We start from the raw sequence: 19784 nt of genomic DNA, 5'->3' as shown, positions 1-19784 counted from the left end.
CATTACATTGCTTTTCTCCTCCTCTTACTGACAAACATTGGATGTCTATGCACACCCGTCGAATCGCAAGAAAATGGTAAGTGTCATTATTGTTGCCTTTTCATAATGAATGGCAGTATACAACTCACCCTAACATTACACAACACAAACAAATGTAAATTTCTGTCATGTATAACTATATATAGCGTCGCTGTTCATGCATTCCGTTGCCTACGTATAAAGAAGTGGAACATTAAGTTAAAAGATATTTTGAAGTAGTATCACTTCTGTACCTAAACATCAACCAGGTTCAGATGATACTCGTTCACTATTCCATCTCTTCCTCTAAAGCTAGATGATCTTGTGACTTTCCAAGAAGCAAACAAATAGCTACAAGAAATATAGAGTGGCGAAAATTTTGCATTCGATAATAACATTGAGTGGGCTTCCAAACTTCGAGATGATGTTGAGACTGAAGAATCACCAGCAAAATTACCTATTGTTCAACTGACTAAGCGGTCTTCAACCACAGATTAGCTGTTAATTGAATATTGTTATGAGGAAGCGATTGTCATTTTCGCCCAATGACAATATGCATGTCAAATAGCTCTAATTAAAAACCTTGTTGCTCAATATTATTTCTGTCCAGTCGCCATGAACAATGTGACGCTGTAAGGCTGGATGCAAAATTACTCTCATTATCTTTCCACTCGAAACACACTTTCATGAGAATGACGTCATGCGGGCCCTCATCTAAGGGGTACATGATAATTATTTTAAATTGATAATAATTTAACGTATTGGACGTATAGTCCTTCGAAAATAGACCTACATGTTCATGCAAAAGATGTTATAGGATTTGCACTTGAAATTTCATGACTCTCCTTGCACGGGATCACCACGAAAGAAAACGAGAGGAACTTTATACACAGGGTATCAACATACGTTAAGTTGTATGAGAGAGATGACATAAAACAGAATAAAATCAAGATGAACAAGTGTATGCACATGCGCAAGGTAAATAGAGAGCAAAGCTATACGTCGCGAAATGCATAATCTGTCTGACATCTTTTGTAGATCCCTTTGTCTTGTAGCAAACAATTAAAGAAAATGAACCGCGAAAAAGACAAAGCAGATCATGAGAGTAAAAAAAAAGAGAGCATGGTACGAGGTCTTATGGATGTCTTCGTTTATCGATTTTCCCATAACTTCTTGTTAACAATGACCAATGTGTATGGAAATAAGCAATTGTCAATCAGAAACCTGCGTGTCCTGAAACTCCTTAGTGCAACACTACACAGTATAATACAGGATGATGGTAAGCTAAGTATCATGGCACAATGATTTAAGTAATTTATGACAAAATCTATTTTACCATTGTATTTCCAAGTTTAGACAATTAAGGTGTGGGCAGGGTCACGTGAAGTACAAAGTGATGCAATGATGTAAGTAGCTAGCGACTGGTTAGAGGGAGTATTTAAACGGGGGAGAAGAGACATCCTGATAAGATAAGTATGTTTACGTATGTGTATGTTCCTGTCACAATTTTCTCTACAAAATGGAAAGGTACTGAAATGGAAAATAACAAATACACAGTGCAAATTCTGTAATGAGAATGAATCTTTAATGCATAATTTGTTGTATTGTCCGAGAATAAAACATCTGGGCAAGGATCAATGGCCTTATCTTTGAATGTTCAAGAAAAAATATCATCATAGATGAGAAAATCATAGTAATCGGGCATGACATTTTATTTTGCTTATAAGAAGGATTATTTTCTTATTAACGCGATAGTTAATTTCATGGAATACTCAAGTTATAAGGTATATCTCTCATGGAAGAATACAGAAACCAGTGTTCTACTGCATCATTTAGTGTAAAAGAATTCAAATGTGAGTTTCTGTTATATTGTAATGATATCTCCAAAAAAAAAGTATTCCAGCAATCCATGATAAAATCCGTCACATACAGAAATTTCATTTGATGTAAATTGAACTACATGTAGTATGATTGCAATTGTTTTATGCTTGTATTGACTTTTGCATGATTCTAAACTATGATTTAAATAAAGTCCATCAGTTTGAGGACAAAAAAGAAAGAAAGAAAAGGTACAAGTTCTTTTCTTTTCAAATCAAATACGGATTAAATGAGAGAAGGATGATAAAATCAGAGTAAATGGAGTTAATACGGAAAAGTACCAGTTACAGTAACATGTCTCTAGATGACACAAGTTTTTGTAACTCTTTCTTGCAGTGACCGTCTCCTCCCTTGATCACGGGAAGCGTCTCCTGGGCTACCTGCATTCTAGGTACGGATCAAATACCATCCGACCAGCAGGTAACCTCTCCGAGAGCGTCAAAGTCAGCTTCAGAAATCTCGTCGTCCAAGTCATCGATTTTGTAAGTTTTCATCTTTTGCTATTGTTGTTGTTGTTGTTGTGTGCGTGTGTCTGTGTCTCTGACAATTATTCATTCTCAAGCTGTTCTTCCGTTCATCTCCTGACTTCCTTTCTTCATCATCTCCTTCTTTTGCTTGTGGCTCGACATCTATTTCCGGTGGCCTGGGGCACAGAGTCACCTCTAACACCGACTACCGTGCATATTGATGTAATCCAATACCTACAACAATCTATCACGATAGTTTGAAATGGATATAAAAACGCATTTGATAATAAACCTGTGATTATAAAAATCTAATCATGAATTTGACTGGGACATAGCGAATTGTGATGTGGCGATATGATAATATACTATGGATATGACCACAAACCACCTGCGCGGATAAATGGATAAAATACTTAACTTTGTATTGAATTAGATTAAACTGAATTGAATTGAATTGAATTGAACTGAATTGAATTATGATTTGTTTTACGTGGCGGCTAGGGAAACAATAAACGATCGTTAGCAAGTAACAACGAAATCACTGATTAAATCCCTCCTTCGAAGGGCTGTAGGTCAAGGCCATGAGGTCAAGCGCCTTGTTAGGAAGATCACAACCGCGGTTCCATGACATTTGCTCATGCGACAATTACTCCCGTGAAAAATCTGCACGCTAAGCCAAACATAAATTGATACCCTCAAATATAACTCTAACCCTATAATCCTAATCATCGCATTAAACTAAAACTTTGTACAGCTGATTGAAAAATTACCCTTCATGAACGTAACCTAAAACTTAAACCCTATCACAACCCTAACTCTAACCCTAAAGTCCTTGGAGAAAATAAGACTGGAGCAATGTTGTCGCAGGAGTAAATGTCGTATCTCCCACAACCGCTGCTGTCACATAATCTTATCCACTAGCTATGCTACAACTATTACAGCTCCACTTGCAAATCCACAGTTTTATCATCATGGGATGGGGGATTGGTCCGACTAAGGAGTTCCTGTTTAGTTCTCGTTCGATGTGCACTAGTGAGGGATAAGGGACAGATCACGAGTTTTTGTCATTTATCATTCTGATAATCATTTCTTCTGCGTTGCAGTTTCCAACTAAGACAATCCTTGCAAGTACTTATTCTCACGTTGAAGTGGTAAAGTATGGTATTCAGCATTACGTATTATTCTGATCGTCCCATTTTAGGCGTTCGAATTCTTAGACGTTTACGAGAAAGAAGACACTCACCTCCTTTGCGTTTTTACTCTCGTGCTCATTGATGATCATTTTTGCTTTCTTTTTTTTTTCTCTCTCTCTCACTGCAGGATGAAATATCCCAACAGATTACTCTAAACGGATGGATGAAAGCGGTAAGAATCGTGATGTAATGATTATGATCGATACCTTACCGATATTTTATCATTTTATCATTTTATCATTTTATCACACACATAAATGCATGTGAGAAGAATCTTCTGAGATGCATCTTCTGAGAATCTTCTGAGATGCAAATGCATGTGAGAAGAATCTTCTGAGCCCCGAGTAATAGTCATTCTCTTTTGTTTATCCTTACTTTTGGTCCTAATTGTACCCGTGCTCCTCATCCTGTTCCCCTTACTAGGCTTTTGTTGGGACTTACACTCAACAAGCCTTGCTTTTTAGTAGGTTCCATCGTATTTCTCTTCGCATCTTTTACTTTGATTGAAAATGACACATCGACCGTTATGTATTACTTTTGTATTCCTATTTCTTCATGTATATATCCAAGCTGGACATTCTGTATTATATTTTGTTATATACCATGTATTTTCCATCGAGAAATACGAAAATAAATTGAAATTGAAATTGAAATTGATAGCAGTAAATCTGACTAACGGAAAGGATCGCGTACTGTCAGACCACTTTTGTTCCTGCAGGACCAGTGACATGACTTTGTGAATGGACGAAACCAATGCACTGCATCTGCTGTCAGTCCAATGGAATTGTTGTACATATATAAATAAGTAAATAAATAAATAAATAAATAAATAGAAAAAATATACACATGTATTTATATATTTATTTATTTATTTGTATATACAGTTAACAACAAAATTATTCATACCCCTGGGAATTTTTTAGTTTTGAGCACATTTCTTAGAAGTGAAGGATAGAGTGATGGTGACTGGGTGTTATCGCGCAACATTTCTATTGTTTTGCAAATGAGGCAAACTGGAATTAATGTCAATTTACAGAGGACATATAAGAGTAAAAAGTTAACACCCAATCACCATCACTCCATCCTTCACTTGCAAAAAATTTGCTCAGAACTAATAATTTCTCAGGGGTATGAATAATTTGTTGTTAACAGTATATGTATATATGTGTATATGCATATATATTCTATATACAATTTATATCATATTTACATATGTATATATAGATACATACATACATTTACAGAGAAAATCTTATTTTCTCTAGCGGTGGGACAGATTGACCGATTTCTTTTTCTGATCCCGAGATCACAATCTGATGATACGTACACTCCAAGAAAAATAGGTTCAACTTTGCACCTTTCAGACCAGAAAGGTGCAAATTTGCACCAGAAAGGTGCAAATTTGCACCTTGTGACACTGGTCTGAAAGGTGCAAAGTTGCACAGTAAAGGGTGCTCTCACTGTGACACTGGTAAAGGTGCAAAGTTGAACCCATATTTCTTCTTACAGAGTGTACTGCCAGTATATCCATGTCCATCCTGTTCTCTGTTTCCTTTCCACAGGTGTGGAAAGACTCTCTACTGCAGTGGAACCCAGATGACTACGGTGGCATCAGTTCGGTTACCATCGACCCGACGTTGATATGGACGCCGGACATCACCCTCTATGAAAAGTTGGCTTTCGTCAAGACTTTTCTTTTTAATGCTTTATATGGAACAGATTTTTGTGGATCGAAAGCACACACACACACACACGCACACACACACACACACAAACACAGAAGCACAATCTAACACTCTCACAGGATAAGTACATTGTATTTAGTTGAATCCTTGCAATTATCCAGGGTTTCTTACCCTTAACAAACTGATTACGAAGGAAAATCCAATTTCTGTTTTGCTTTAAGTTGAATAATGTGCTTAGAAAGTTAAATCGAGCAAAAAATAAAAAGTTGCAAAAATTTGAAAAACGTTGCTGTCGGTCACCATTACATTATGATCAATATGCATAAAGTGATGAAATCATTGTCTCAGTTTCCAATTTGGACTGTACAAAATTATTCCAGAATTCATGTTTAAGACATTTCTGAAGCTGCTATAGCCCCCGCCCTCCGCGCAACATTAAGATCGTCATTTCCGAAGCTATATACAACTCTGGTAATAATGAAATAATGATGGTCTCATATTGAATCGTATTATTTCAAATGTGTTTGTCATAATTGTCTCTGCTTCTCTTTCTCTCTCGACAGCGTGTCCCCTGGTTTCATCACACAGAGTGCGGATGACTGTCTGTTGTCGAGTGACGGCACGATTACCTGGTTCACCAACGTCATCACCACCAGTTCGTGCCCCGTCCAGGTCCGCTACTTCCCCTTCGACGTCCAGGTGTGCTCGCTGACGTACTCCTCTTGGATCTATACTAAAGAAGCTCTCGACCTTATCTACCCCAATGATTCGGATTCGGAACAGGTAAGGGAGCATCACCATGTCGTCAAAATATTCGTCAAAATATTGAACATATAATAGATTTTTACTACGTATAACATCCAAACATTTTGATTGGTTGAAAATGGAGTACAGTCTTTTGCACAAGGCCAAAAGATCGAACAAAACAAAGCACACACAATATTATGAACATACACATGAACATACTAGTAAGTACACATGCGCGCGCGCACACACACACACACACACACATACACACATAAATTACATACACACATATACAAACACGAATACACAAAACAAATTATCCCGATGCGTATTTATGACATACAAAATGACTCACTAGGCGTTTTCACATCAGCCCGATGTTTCGAAATAGCGCGCTATTTTCTGACTTGGGAAATTAACCCGATCACGAATTAGCGCGCTACTTGATAATGTGGATACAAATAGCGCGCTAACTGATCGAGAAAATTTCTCTAGTCCAACTCGGGAAATTTCCGAAATAGCAGGATAATTAATGAGAACTAGCGCGCTATTTCATAATGTTCGGGCTGATGTGAATAGGAAATGAAATAGCGCGCTAATTTACGATCGCGAAAAATATCTCGAGCTTGGATTTTTATCGGGCTGATGTGAAAAGGCCTTGTATAGGTTTAAGTGGGTCTGTATAATGGTGCACAAAGCACCTTCGAATTATTTGAATTCAGGAGGGAAAGCGCAGTGGGTTCGCACAATTCAGAGGTTTGTTTGTTTGTTCATATTTCCATCTGGGAAGATGGCTGGATAGCCCATATTCAGCTGTGTAAAGCTGGTCTTCCATGGGTTACAGTTGGATGTGAGGCGGGACCACTTCACCGGGTTGAACACCCTGCTCTTTGAGATGAATGCATGAAGCGGGATCTTTTACGTGCATGAGTTGTGACTCTATATTGTGTGATGGATGAAGTGCTGAAAGGAAATAATATGCATGCCATGAGAAATGACTAATGGCAACAAAACTCTGACCAATCACATTGGAAGGATCCATAACCCATCAAAATGAAATATGCTGTATGGACAATGGGTATTTTCAATATTGCATATGATCCCCATGGGTTTACAGTTTCTGTTGAGAATTATGTTGCCCTATATAGACACTCCTAAAACATCCGAGTCAGAACTGACCCGGAACTGGGTCCGTTGGGGTCATACACCGTTCCGGGTCAGAAATGACAAGGAATGGGGCCAGATATGACCCATTCAGAGTCATGAATTGGGTCAGGGTGACCCCATTCGAGATCTTCATGACCAAATTCCAAGTCATTTTTGACCCGGAACGGTGTGTGACCCCAACGGACCCAGTTCCGGGTCAGTCCTGACTCGGATGTTTTAAGAGTGGATGGTCTCTCACTCCACTCCCGTCATTGTTTTACACGATGCATTTTTATGATACTCACTTCATTTTTATCTATCGTTTACCAAAGGACGTCTACTTCCAGAATGGGGTGTGGTCATGCGAAGTCGATGTGGAGAACATAGACGTGAAATACACCTGTTGTCCGCACCCCTACTCCCTGGTCATCTACACTCTCCGCCTCCAAAGGCTGTACCAGCATTACTTAGTCAACATGGTAGCGCCGGGCATTCTGCTCTCCTTCCTCAACATCGCCGTGTTCCTCATCCCGCCCGAGTCGGGAGAGAAAATATCCTTCGCCGTGGCCAACCTTCTGTCCGCCATTTTGTTTCAGCAGCTCATCAGCGAGTATATGCCGCCGTTGGGATCACAGATACCTTTATTAGGTGAGAACCTTGCTATTCTAGCTCAGCCCCATGCTGTCTTCAATGATGGTACAGATTTATAAGACTTCCAAATACAAATATCATATCACATGGTTGTAATGTCTATCACGTCTATTACGTAATACAACTAAATAATGATAATCGTTATACAGTCAGACCGCAGCACGTATGCTAATGAGCCGATCCGGCAAGATTTATTCAGCACTCTCGTTGACGATCTTTGCGTTCGAAAGGTGTCTCGTCGTGCGAGATTTTGCGAGAGTTTAACAGGGCTATGGTTTTCACAGTGTAGCGACTTGTACATACATTCATCATGGCTACAAGTCACGGTAAATTGTTCTGCAGACTCTGATCTTTATTTTGATACTAAATTTGCGTATATCATCGGATCTTATCATGACGATATAATCAGTTGAATTTGCGTAAATTTTACCTGCTTTTCACGGAAGATTTTGTCGTCTAAAATTCATTTTTGGTTCCTGACCGGTTTAAGAAACTGTTGTTTCTGATTTTGGCTGTTTCGCAGAGAGGAAACTTAGATGCTCATCATATATTGGAGTCAAGGAGATGTAAGCATGATTTATACTAGTTTTTCTGTTTTGAAATGTCTGTAAAGTTCACTCCTAAGCCGGAAGTATGCTCCACACAAAGTGTACAGTGGCGCGAAAGAGCTCTCTCATTTGGACAGTGCTTGCATTCAGCACTTGAACTTGGCTTGAACTACACGCGTGCCAAGAAACCGCAAGGGCATCAAACCGTTATGTATGTAAAGCGTAATGACGTAATGCAAGCGCTGAATGCAAGCGCTGTCCAATGAGAGAGCTTACTCTTTCAAGCTGATCAGCACTGACATCGATGTATATTTTACTGGTTCCTGACCGGTTTGAGCAACAATTGTCAAGATGTTTACATGTATAGAAATATTAAGAGATATATAGACTACCAAATAATGCATTTTCATTGAGATGCAAAGTGAATTCGGTATTATTTTGACGTCTTGAACGTGTACTGCACGAATTACTTTTTTCCTTACTTTTCAAGCTCAAATTACGCTATGATACTTTTCATTTACAATAATTTGAGTAACGTGTGACGATAGTTTACATATTTTCCTTGAATTTGCTACCAAATTTGTGGATATAAGGTGTATTTTTGTTGCCGAAAGCCAAAGGACAAAATCCCCTTCAGCAGCTCATGCAAGCCCGCTCTAGGCTTGCATACGAGTTGAATGAATACGAGCGAATTATCGGGTGCTGCGGTCTGACTGTACATTGGCAATTTCATTTCATTTTATTTCATTTTATCACATGAAATTATATGAAATGCGTTTTAATTCCTCATCGCTAAAACTAAAAAGTTTTACTTAAGTGTCATGTTATTCCAACCCTAACCCTTATATCCAACGGTGTCATGTACTGAGTATAATTATGATGCTCATGCTTAAGTAAGTCAGTGTAAAGAAGGTGCATAAAGCAGCCTTGAAATGGTGTTTTACCGAAGTCGATGTTAAAAATACAATTCTACCGTTTCACGAAATGCGAATAGACATTAATGTCTCTATAAAAATGGGCGCGTAATGATAATGATGAAATGGTGAAACTTAAAAGAGTCACGCATCCAGGACAAAATTCATCCAATAAAATGTAATGTGTTTGTATGCATTAAATGTAAAATTTCACCTTTTCTGCCGAAAGAATGTTGAGGTCGAAGTGTCCGTTTATTTGGCACTATTATTATGATGGAACAAGCCAAGTAATGATGTCAAAATGAATGTGGGCACTTTAGCAAGTTGATGACAATATTCCCACATATTAACCTATTAGCTTGTAAACATTTTCTGACCCATCTATTCTCATAAGAATACTGCGATGTGGTACGACGAAGACGATGACGACGACAACAGCAACAGCAGCAGCAGCAGCAACAACAACAACAACATCTGCTCACCGTGATGCATTTTGTCACTCTTTATTGCAGGTATATACTTTATGTTTACGGTGATTGCGAGTTGTTTCTCTCTCACCGCTTCGATGGTTGTCCTCCGTGTGTTCTACATCAGCCCCTCGCGCCCGATGTCGCCACTTTGCTCCTTTCTCTGTGGGTTCAAACTGCCCAAGCTGACCACAGGCTACACCTTCACGGACAGTCCAGTACTCGTCACAACCGTCGAATCGCCGACGCAGTATCGACCGCGCAAAGAGAGTTCGTCGAACGGCAACGCAAACGGCACAAGTATCGACGCGGGTCCGCGCGCAGCCAGGCTGGGACGAGCAGGCAGTATGGACAACGATTGGAAGAGATTAGCGAGGCGTCTCGATGTCATGTTGTGTATATTCGTGTGCGTGGTCTCTCTCGCTGTCATCATATACATCGTTGTGATTTACGCGTCCCGTCCAGAAGTGTGAGCCACGGCATATTTCTACACTGTTGAAGTTCAGATGGCATGAACTAATAATGTTGAATAGACACCTAAAATGCGGGTACAGTACTGCTTTGACGCTGTGGACATTTTGCCACGAATCACAATCACTATCTTAACGATTCATGGTTCATTTTAAATGCAGATTTGAAAGGTTCATCAAGGAGTAAGATATTTATTATCAATGTGCTGCTTTAACACAGATTACATAATGATATCAGTTATGTGTATAGAATGCGAATGATAATCCATAAAAGAACTATTTAGTTTTATTACATGTATATACAGTTTGCGAGCAAGTTTACGATGTTGTTTATTTTTCACGCAATAGATTGTTAGCGTGAAACTGCGTGCAGGTTATTTAGCCTCACAATTATTGTGTCGGATGACTTTATGGCATTTATATTACTGTTTTCGGGTAATTGATATTAAAGGGGACCTCCGGAAGTTTTTCAGACTTTTACATTTGAACAACTATAAATATGTTATACTTAGCACAGAGTTTCAGAATTTGACCGGGATGAGGAATAACCGTGTTTTCAAAATGTATAACAAATTGCAATGAACAAGGATGATGACATGGTAGTCTCACCGTAAGAATGCATGAGAAGGGGCTCAAGGAAGGAGAACTAAAAAAAAGGAAAAGAAAAAAGAAGGCATGCATAGATTCTACACAGGTGAACTTGTGACAAGCAAACGGTATTGAATTGCAATTACACTGCTACATTTCTGAAATATAGTGAGGCTCTATGTCATCAACGCTGTTCAGTGTGATTATTTTGTTTGATTTTCAGATTATTGGTTTCTCTGAGCACTGAAGGACCACAATAAATTCCAAAAGTCTATACATGGAACTGTTGATTTATGTACTGCATGATGTGAAATTATGAGAATCGTCTGGAATGCCCTTTTAATTTACGTAACTTGGGGGTTTGTTTTTGTTTTTGTTGTTGTTGTTTTTTTGTTAAACTAATGTTAAAGTTTGAAATACACTTCAAGAGAAATATGAATCTATTGAAAACACATCAATAAGAAATGGGTATATTTTGTCCTGTTTTATACTGGATAACTGTGATTTCTTTTTCTATTTCGGATAATTATTATATAGGTCCAGTAGATATTCATTCATTTCATTCATTCATTTATTTTTCATTTCCAACAAAAACATATAAATATATTACAAAAATTGAATACAGTGCATAAATTTCATCATACAAAGTAAAGGATAAATTTACAGAAAACTTGTAGGTATAGGAAAATGTTGGAAATGGGGAGGAATGCTAAAAAGCTGAGCTTGTAGGCTGCATTCCCCCCACACGTAATACAAGAAATTATATGATCGATAGACTGATAAGCATTGAAAATGGATGAAACAAAGAAACTAAGACAAAAAGACCTATAACCTAACTTGTCTTGTGCGTGTATTATACTAGTACTTGGTAGTACTAGTATAATACAGTACTAGTATAATACTAGTACTTGTGCGTGTATTATACTAGTACTTGGTAGTAAAGCTCTCGTTGTAAATAAGATAGTTCACTTTTCGTATCTCATTAAAGTCGTGCATTCGAATCTGCTTGTCTGGGCTGGAATAAATGAATGAAATGTAATAATAAATATTAATAGCAGTAACAACAGTGACGGAGAACATCACAATTATATACATATATTACATATTATGTATACATATACATATATATATATATATATATATATATATATATATATATAAAGATACATATATATTCTCTCCTGATGGAATGGATGCATCGTTACACTAGGCCCATTTTAAAGTAAAGTATGTAATTGATGCGTAATAATGTTTTGAGTCGTTTGGGATTGGAGAAGAGCGAGCAAATCGATATTGATTGGGAGAAGAAGAGAAAGAATGAACGATACAGAAAGAGGGAGACAAACACATAGAGAAAATTGATAATTTTATTTTCTCCATTTCCATCAAACTACAAGATACCAATACAAAGTATATATGTAAATAGTAAAGAAATATACACACTTTAAAGAAAAATATTAAGATATGTGCGAAAGAAGGTATAATAGTATAAAACAGACAATACACATATAGTTACATTAAGCATTAAATAAAGCCATGGAAAAGGGTAATCCACTAAAAATCACAACTTGTAGACGTGGATCCCTCGGTAAACAAAATGTGTATAAACATATCATAAATATAACTTATCTAAGATATAGAAAATATATACATTTTCAAAGTTTGGGATCACGAGTAGCCTGACCAGACCGCTACAGCGGCTGCGTGTAGTTAGGATCACGAGTAATCCGTATTGTTTTTCAAACACTGATATCAATATCTATACATCCCAGTACGTATCAATAGTAAAGGTAGACTCAAAATGGCTACATAATTGTCAAATATGGAGAGCCCAATGTTGGTTGTGAGGAAAGGAGTACTCTTCTTCTTTCAGTTGGTACCAGTCCTAGTTGTGATGACAAAATGTCATGCATGACTGAGCACATTAATCATGAAGAACAGTATGCAAACGAAACAGAAATGCCAATGTCTACCTGTTACGTTTCACGTCGTCCTTTGACCTTTTGTGGGATTCCCCGACTTTGTATTATACGGCAAACAAATGAGTGACAGTTCGCCATTTTTTTTTTTCATACTCGCCGATTTCCCTTGTCAATGTTGTCATGATATGACATATTTTGTATTTGTCACGTAATAATTTGTCTCATTGTACTACTGGTTATTGTGTAGCTCATGTAAGAAATTGATGTTATGGCAATGGTTACAAAAGAAGTGCAGCTTTAAAGACAAAAGCTTGCATCAAAATAACCATATAAGGAGATGTTGCGATGCACAATCAAAGTAAAAGAGAGTGATTTGGAATTAAATGTTTTAGGGATGAGTAAACCCTACATGACGTCAAAATACGAGGAAAGGGTATCCCTGGTAGTATGCCTCATACTATCTGGTATGTGGACGTCATTCACGACGTCAAACACAAGTTTCTAGCTAGGTCAAAACAGGACCACTTCAAAGAATTTTGGTTTCCGTGGACAGGAAGTGATGACGTCAAGCAGGGGCTTGACCAATGCAAAATGAGATACTCAGGAAAGTTTTGACAGACAGAAAACGCCAACCAATAAGAAAAGGGGGCAGGACTTCTATGAAAACTTTCTAGGAAGTCACTTGACTTCATTTAATTAATTTTACATGGAGACCTATGGTCCAACAAATGTATAAATATGCAGTGTTTGGGCACAAAATTCAGATGCCACATTATTTGCGGAACACTCAGGACCAGGCTACGGTACTTCGAGATTGCGAAGTTAGAGTAGCAGAGTGTTATTTGGAATCAGTGTGATTCAGGGATTGTTGCATTTCGGCTGGGACAGCCTGACCATCCAGCAGAGAATCTAGGAGGATTCGAGTGTAAACACCAACAACTGTTGTAAGTACACGATCATTTAATTGAAGTTGTTTATGCCTTGTAAGTTCCTATGTAATTCCCGATATTGCATTGTATGTGTGATGGTTGTATGTCAAACCGAATTTTAATTGCATTGTGAAAGAAATAGAGAATTAGAACAACGCTAAGATTTTAATGGGCTGATTAATCACCCCTATTCCACATTGAAAGATAATTATCCATGGTGAAACATTATTATGGAAATTATGTGTGGCTAATCAATGTTGATATGATGGAATATATAATCATATGTTTTGTTTAAGTTATATGAATAAGAATCAGGAATAACTAAAGACCACAAATTATAAGGGAGGTATCATGTTATTAAATTAACAGGGTGTTTAGGGTTCCAGGGAGAGAGCCACCGTTTAGGGTTCCAGCGAGGACCAAGTTTAGGGTTCCAGAGAGGACCAGAAGTAAGGGGAGACGACCCGCTACTTCAGGCAGGGCATCGTCTACAACCTAGAGCAACCAAGCACGGGAGCTTCTAGAATAAACCAACGAGCAGAGCAACCAAGCTCAAGATCAAGTGGAATTGGAAATCTGTATTCAAGTTTGTACCATGTTATTATAATTGTAAACGACCATAATTTGAGACGAGTATAATAAATCTTATTGCTTGTTACATTATAAGAACACTGTGTAATTGGCTACTTATTTCGAGGCACTGTAGTTGCACAAGTTGAAGGAGTTGATTGAGTGAATGGTCTGCTTAACAATCTGCTGCATTTAGAGAAAGTCAGCCTTTGACTATAGAAAAGATCCCAGTCGCAGGGAGGACTTTCGTTCCCCACATTCAGAGGAAAGTCCCCTGTGACAAGAATTGGTGGAGAACCCGGGCAGCAATTGTTAAAAGTTAATAACTAGACCAGTCAACTCATGTGCAACTGATAACTCGAAACAAGAAGCCAAAGGTTAGACCGCCAGTGGCCACTTGTCTGGCCAGTGAGAGTTAGGCTCAAGGTCCAGTGTCTTAAGGTCAGATTACATTGAGTGATTGTTGCTATAGTAACGTGACTGTACATTGCAATGGATGTGTATTCTGAACTCATAAAAGTGGGGAAGGAGGCAGGGCTGACAGGCAAGGAATTGGTCGATTTTGCTAGGGATGAAAAGGAGAAACTAGACTTGAAGGAAGAAAAGCTCAGAGAGGAGCAACAAAAGGAAAGAGATGAACGACAAAAGGAAAGAGAGGAACGACAAAAGGAAAGGGAACATTTGGAGAAAATAAAAGAGCTGGAGCTGCAAATCGCAGCAGCCAGACCTAGGAATGATTCCCCTAGTAATGGCATGAAAAAGGTGAAATTACCTCTTTTCAATGAGAAAACAGATGACTTAGATTCCTATCTATGCAGATTCGAGAGATATGCGGAAAGCATGGGATGGGCCAGAACTCAGTGGGCCCTACCCCTCAGTACACTGTTGACGGGCAAAGGCCTGGAAGTGTATTCCCGAATGCCGTCAGAACTTGCAAATGATTACGATGAATTAAAGGCTGCCTTACTCCAAAGGTATGAGTTGAACGAAGAGGGATTTAGAGCTAAATTCCGGAGCTCGCAGGTAGAGCCTGGCGAGACTCACAGTCAGTTAGCCGAGAGGCTGAAGCGCTATCTCTTGCGTTGGTTAGAGTTAGCTGGTTTTAGGGCTGAGTTTGATGACCTAATTCAATTGATGATAATGGATCAAATTTATGCCAGGAGCTCGAAAGAGCTGAAGCAGTTTGTTCGCGAGAGACATCCGACAAACTTAGATGAAATGACGAAGCTAGCGGATCAATACAGTCAAGCCCACCCCCATAAGGAACAAAAGAGCAACTCCTACAAAGACCAAAAGCGACCTGACAAGGGCCAAAGTCAGGGTCATTCGGCTTCCAAATTCAGTGGCCCACAAGGAAATAAGGGGTCAAGTGGTTGTTATGTTTGTGGGAAGGCAGGTCATTTGGCTCGAAACTGCCAGGCCAAAACGAATAGTCCGAGACTAAACCGGGCTGCTGCTTTGGATGAAATGAAGGGGTCTGAGGAGAAGACTAGTCAGGACCGAAAGGGGGCTGCCTGTATTGAGGCTAACACCGTTAGATATGAAACGGCAAGACAGCCGGGCTCGTATGTGAAGCTAGCTTCGGGGGATGAAATACCCCTTCTCGAGGCAGGATGCTCTTCGGGAGTCAGACCATCAGGTGTGAACATGCCTGTTCTTCAGGGAAAAGTAGAAGGGCATGTAGTGTCCGTTCTAAGGGACAGTGGCTGTAGTACAGCCGTGGTAAAGTCAGTGTTCGTTAGAACCCCTCAGATTGTTGCAGGGCAGAAGAAGAGGGTGGTTTTGATAGACGGGACTGTCAGAGAATTCCCCATTGCTAGGGTATGGGTAGACACGCCTTTCTACACTGGGGAAGTGGAAGCTCTGGTTATGGAAGACCCAATGTATGAGCTTATTTTGGGGAATATTCCCGGGGTCAGGGACCAAAATAATCCCGATCCACAGTGGTCACTTGATAGTGACGAGGTAGTGGTAGAGGAGGAAGAGATGGTAGAATCATCCGAGGGAGGGGCGGTAGAGACACGTGGCCAGAAGGCGCAAAGTGCGAAACCCCTCAAACCACTGCCGACAGCAAGTGCACTCTCACTCGCGACGAGTAAAGGTGAGTATGAAGCAGCGCAAAAGGCTGACCCGACGCTAGCGAAAGCTTGGCGAGCAGCGGAGAGTGGTCAGAAAACGACCACAAGCAAAGGAAATGAGAGCAAGTTTCTCGTGCATCGAGGCCTGCTCTATCGCGAATTCCAATCTACAAAATTGGAATATGGCAAGCCAGTTCGACAATTGGCCGTACCGAGCGCATACCGTGATGGATTAATGGCGCTTGCCCACGATGGCATAATGTCTGGGCACCTAAAAACACAGAAAACACTCGACCGATTACAGCAAAGCTTCTATTGGCCAGGTATGGGAGATGACGTCCGGCGATATTGCATATCATGTGATATCTGTCAGCGCACCGTGAATAAGGGGAGCGTGGGTCGCGTGCCGCTCGCGAGCATGCCGCTCATTGATACTCCGTTCAAGCGCGTGGCGATTGACCTCGTAGGACCTTTTGACCCCAAGACCGATCGTGGGAATCGGTATGTTTTGACGCTGGTCGATTATGCAACTCGCTACCCAGAAGCTATTGCATTACCGAGCATTGAAACCGAGCGAGTGGCTGAGGCGCTTGTCGAGATGTTTAGCCGCTTAGGTTTGCCAGACGAGATTCTCTCTGATAGAGGGGCGCAGTTCACTTCTGAGCTAATGAGGGAGTTAGGGCGTTTGCTGTCCGTAAAGCAGCTTAACACAACTCCGTACCATCCCATGTGCAATGGGTTGGTTGAGAGATTCAACGGAACTCTCAAAGCCATGCTGCGACGAATGAGTGCAGAGCGACCCAAAGATTGGGACCGTTATTTACCGGCATTGTTGTTCGCGTATCGGGAGGTACCACAAGCTAGCCTTAGCTTTAGTCCGTTTGAGCTACTGTATGGTAGGACTGTACGTGGACCTCTCTCCCTGATTAAGACAATCTGGGAAGCGGAAACAGTCGACGAAGAGGTCAAAACAACATACGAGTATGTTGTGGACCTACGAGCGAGACTCGAGGAGACTTGCAAAGTGGCGCATGAGGAGCTCAAGCGCGCATCGAAAAGATATGCCAAGTACTATGACGCAAAGGCGCGTGACAGGAAGTTTGAGGTTGGCGATAAAGTGCTCATTATGAGGCCAACGAGCGCAAGCAAACTCCTGATGCAATGGCAGGGACCGTATACGGTCACAGGCACACTAGGGCGATGTGATGTGAGAGTTGAGGTCAATGGCAAGGTCAAGACCTACCATGTTAACCTCTTGAAGAAGTATGTTGACCGTGCGCGAAGTAGGGACAATGGAGTCCAAGCGAATGCCATCTCCGTGGTCGAGGAGGAGGTCGAACCCGATCTCGACCGACCGTGCATAGGACTGCCCGCCTTATCGCAGAATGAGAGCGTGGCTGACGTGGTGATAGATGCGGAACTGACCGAGTCACAAGCAGCGCAGGTAACCGATCTGCTAAATCAGTTTGATGCGCAATTAACCGATGTACCAGGGCGAACAAACGCAATGGAATGCTCAGTGACACTTACTACCGCTGACCCCGTGGTAAGCAAGCCGTATCCCCTACCACAATCTATGCAAGCTGCGGTAAAAGCAGAATTGAGCGAAATGCTGAAGATGGGCGTGATAGAGAAATCACGATCCAAGTACGCGTCACCGATCGTACTAGTGAAAAAGAAGGACGGAAGTAACAGATTTTGCGTCGACTACCGCAAATTGAATGCTATAACTGTGTTTGACCCAGAACCTATTCCGATTGCTGACACTCTCCTAGCGAAGCTGTCAAGAGGTAAGTACTTTTCGAAGTTCGACCTCAGCAAGGGGTATTGGCAGATACCCATGGCCGAGTCTGATAAGGAGAAAACAGCATTTGTCACCGCTGAAGGCCTGTTTCACTTCACCGTGCTGCCATTTGGTATGGTGAATGCACCAGCCACCTTCTCACGGCTGATGCGAGAAGTGCTGTTTGGACTCGACAATGTAGTGAACTACATCGACGATATCCTTGTGTTCTCCGAGACCTGGGAAGAACACTTGGATTCCTTGCAAGCTGTACTCTCGAGGCTTGCAGATGCTGGGTTAACCGCGAAGCCAAGTAAATGTCATGTGGGCTTCAAGACGCTCGACTTTCTAGGGCATGTCGTAGGTGGCGGCACGCTGAAGCCTCACCCCGAGAAAGTAGAGCAGATCTTGCAGGCGGAAGTGCCGCAAACAAAGCGGGAGGTACGCGCGTTTCTAGGGCTAGCTGGGTATTACCGCAAGTTCATACCCAACTTCGCAGCTATCGCTGCACCGCTGTCGGACTTAACAAAGAAAGACAGAGCCAACCGCGTAGACTGGGGACCCCTGGAAGAGCAGGCGTTCAACACGCTGAAGTCCCGACTGACTTCATCCCCCATACTCCATCTTCCAGACCATGAATCCCCGTTCATACTTGCGACTGACGCGTCTGACGTAGGCATTGGCGCAGTACTCATGCAGCGCGTAGAGGGAGAGAAGTTCCCTATCGCATACATCAGCCGGAAGTTGTCAGACACAGAGCGACGGTATGCCGTCATAGAGCGAGAGTGCCTCGCAATTGCATGGGCAGTAAAAAAGTTCGATGTTTACCTATATGGGAGAGAGTTTGAACTTGAGGTGGATCATCGTCCCCTCATGTACATTGCCAAGGCTAAGTTGCAAAACAACCGAGTCTTGCGCTGGGCACTTGCCCTCCAATCCTACCGCTACCACGTGACCGCTGTCAAGGGAACAGATAACGTTGGGGCAGACTTCCTTAGCCGATGTCCAGAGTAAGAGGGGCAGGTTTACCCATATCAAGGGGATTATCGAATGTTGATATTGTCATGTGTATGTACGGACAAATTAGTTTCATACGTGAAAATACTATTGTAGATAGCAGTACTATCTTGAAATGGGGGGTTGTGTCATGATATGACATATTTTGTATTTGTCACGTAATAATTTGTCTCATTGTACTACTGGTTATTGTGTAGCTCATGTAAGAAATTGATGTTATGGCAATGGTTACAAAAGAAGTGCAGCTTTAAAGACAAAAGCTTGCATCAAAATAACCATATAAGGAGATGTTGCGATGCACAATCAAAGTAAAAGAGAGTGATTTGGAATTAAATGTTTTAGGGATGAGTAAACCCTACATGACGTCAAAATACGAGGAAAGGGTATCCCTGGTAGTATGCCTCATACTATCTGGTATGTGGACGTCATTCACGACGTCAAACACAAGTTTCTAGCTAGGTCAAAACAGGACCACTTCAAAGAATTTTGGTTTCCGTGGACAGGAAGTGATGACGTCAAGCAGGGGCTTGACCAATGCAAAATGAGATACTCAGGAAAGTTTTGACAGACAGAAAACGCCAACCAATAAGAAAAGGGGGCAGGACTTCTATGAAAACTTTCTAGGAAGTCACTTGACTTCATTTAATTAATTTTACATGGAGACCTATGGTCCAACAAATGTATAAATATGCAGTGTTTGGGCACAAAATTCA

At 40.8% G+C, this 19784-nt stretch overlaps 2 protein-coding genes across 2 annotated transcripts; both read left to right on the top strand.

The window, feature by feature from the left end:
• The first annotated feature begins 1200 nt into the window (after positions 1–1200).
• LOC139730597 (neuronal acetylcholine receptor subunit alpha-3-like) lies at positions 1201–7844 on the top strand. Its single transcript, XM_071641452.1, has 5 exons — positions 1201–1297; positions 2233–2378; positions 5119–5228; positions 5805–6024; positions 7467–7844. The coding sequence occupies exons 1-5, from the start codon at positions 1201–1203 to the stop codon at positions 7842–7844; spliced, it is 951 nt and encodes a 316-aa protein (XP_071497553.1).
• A 7189-nt stretch (positions 7845–15033) lies between these two features.
• On the top strand, positions 15034–19068 carry LOC139730595 (uncharacterized). The gene has a single exon (XM_071641451.1). The coding sequence runs from the start codon at positions 15034–15036 to the stop codon at positions 19066–19068; it is 4035 nt and encodes a 1344-aa protein (XP_071497552.1).
• The last annotated feature ends 716 nt before the right edge of the window (positions 19069–19784 follow it).

Source organism: Diadema antillarum, unplaced genomic scaffold, assembly GCF_040938485.1.
Source record: "Diadema antillarum isolate AM-2024a unplaced genomic scaffold, OU_Dant_1.0 seq00000321_RagTag, whole genome shotgun sequence".
NCBI lineage: Eukaryota > Metazoa > Echinodermata > Echinoidea > Diadematoida > Diadematidae > Diadema > Diadema antillarum.
Note: the sequence above shows the minus strand (reverse complement) of the source record. Positions and strands in the feature narration are given on the sequence as shown.

What these genes read in the sequence shown, in the direction of transcription:
- LOC139730597 (XM_071641452.1), top strand. Translation starts at nt 1,201, where the DNA reads ATGACCAATGTGTATGGAAATAAGCAATTGTCAATCAGAAACCTGCGT. An exon ending in CAGTATAATACAGGATGATG is followed by an intron (nt 1,298 to 2,232) that starts GTAAGCTAAGTA and finishes TCTTTCTTGCAG; the next exon opens with TGACCGTCTCCTCCCTTGAT. An exon ending in GACATCACCCTCTATGAAAA is followed by an intron (nt 5,229 to 5,804) that starts GTTGGCTTTCGT and finishes CTCTCTCGACAG; the next exon opens with CGTGTCCCCTGGTTTCATCA.
- LOC139730595 (XM_071641451.1), top strand. Translation starts at nt 15,034, where the DNA reads ATGGGATGGGCCAGAACTCAGTGGGCCCTACCCCTCAGTACACTGTTG.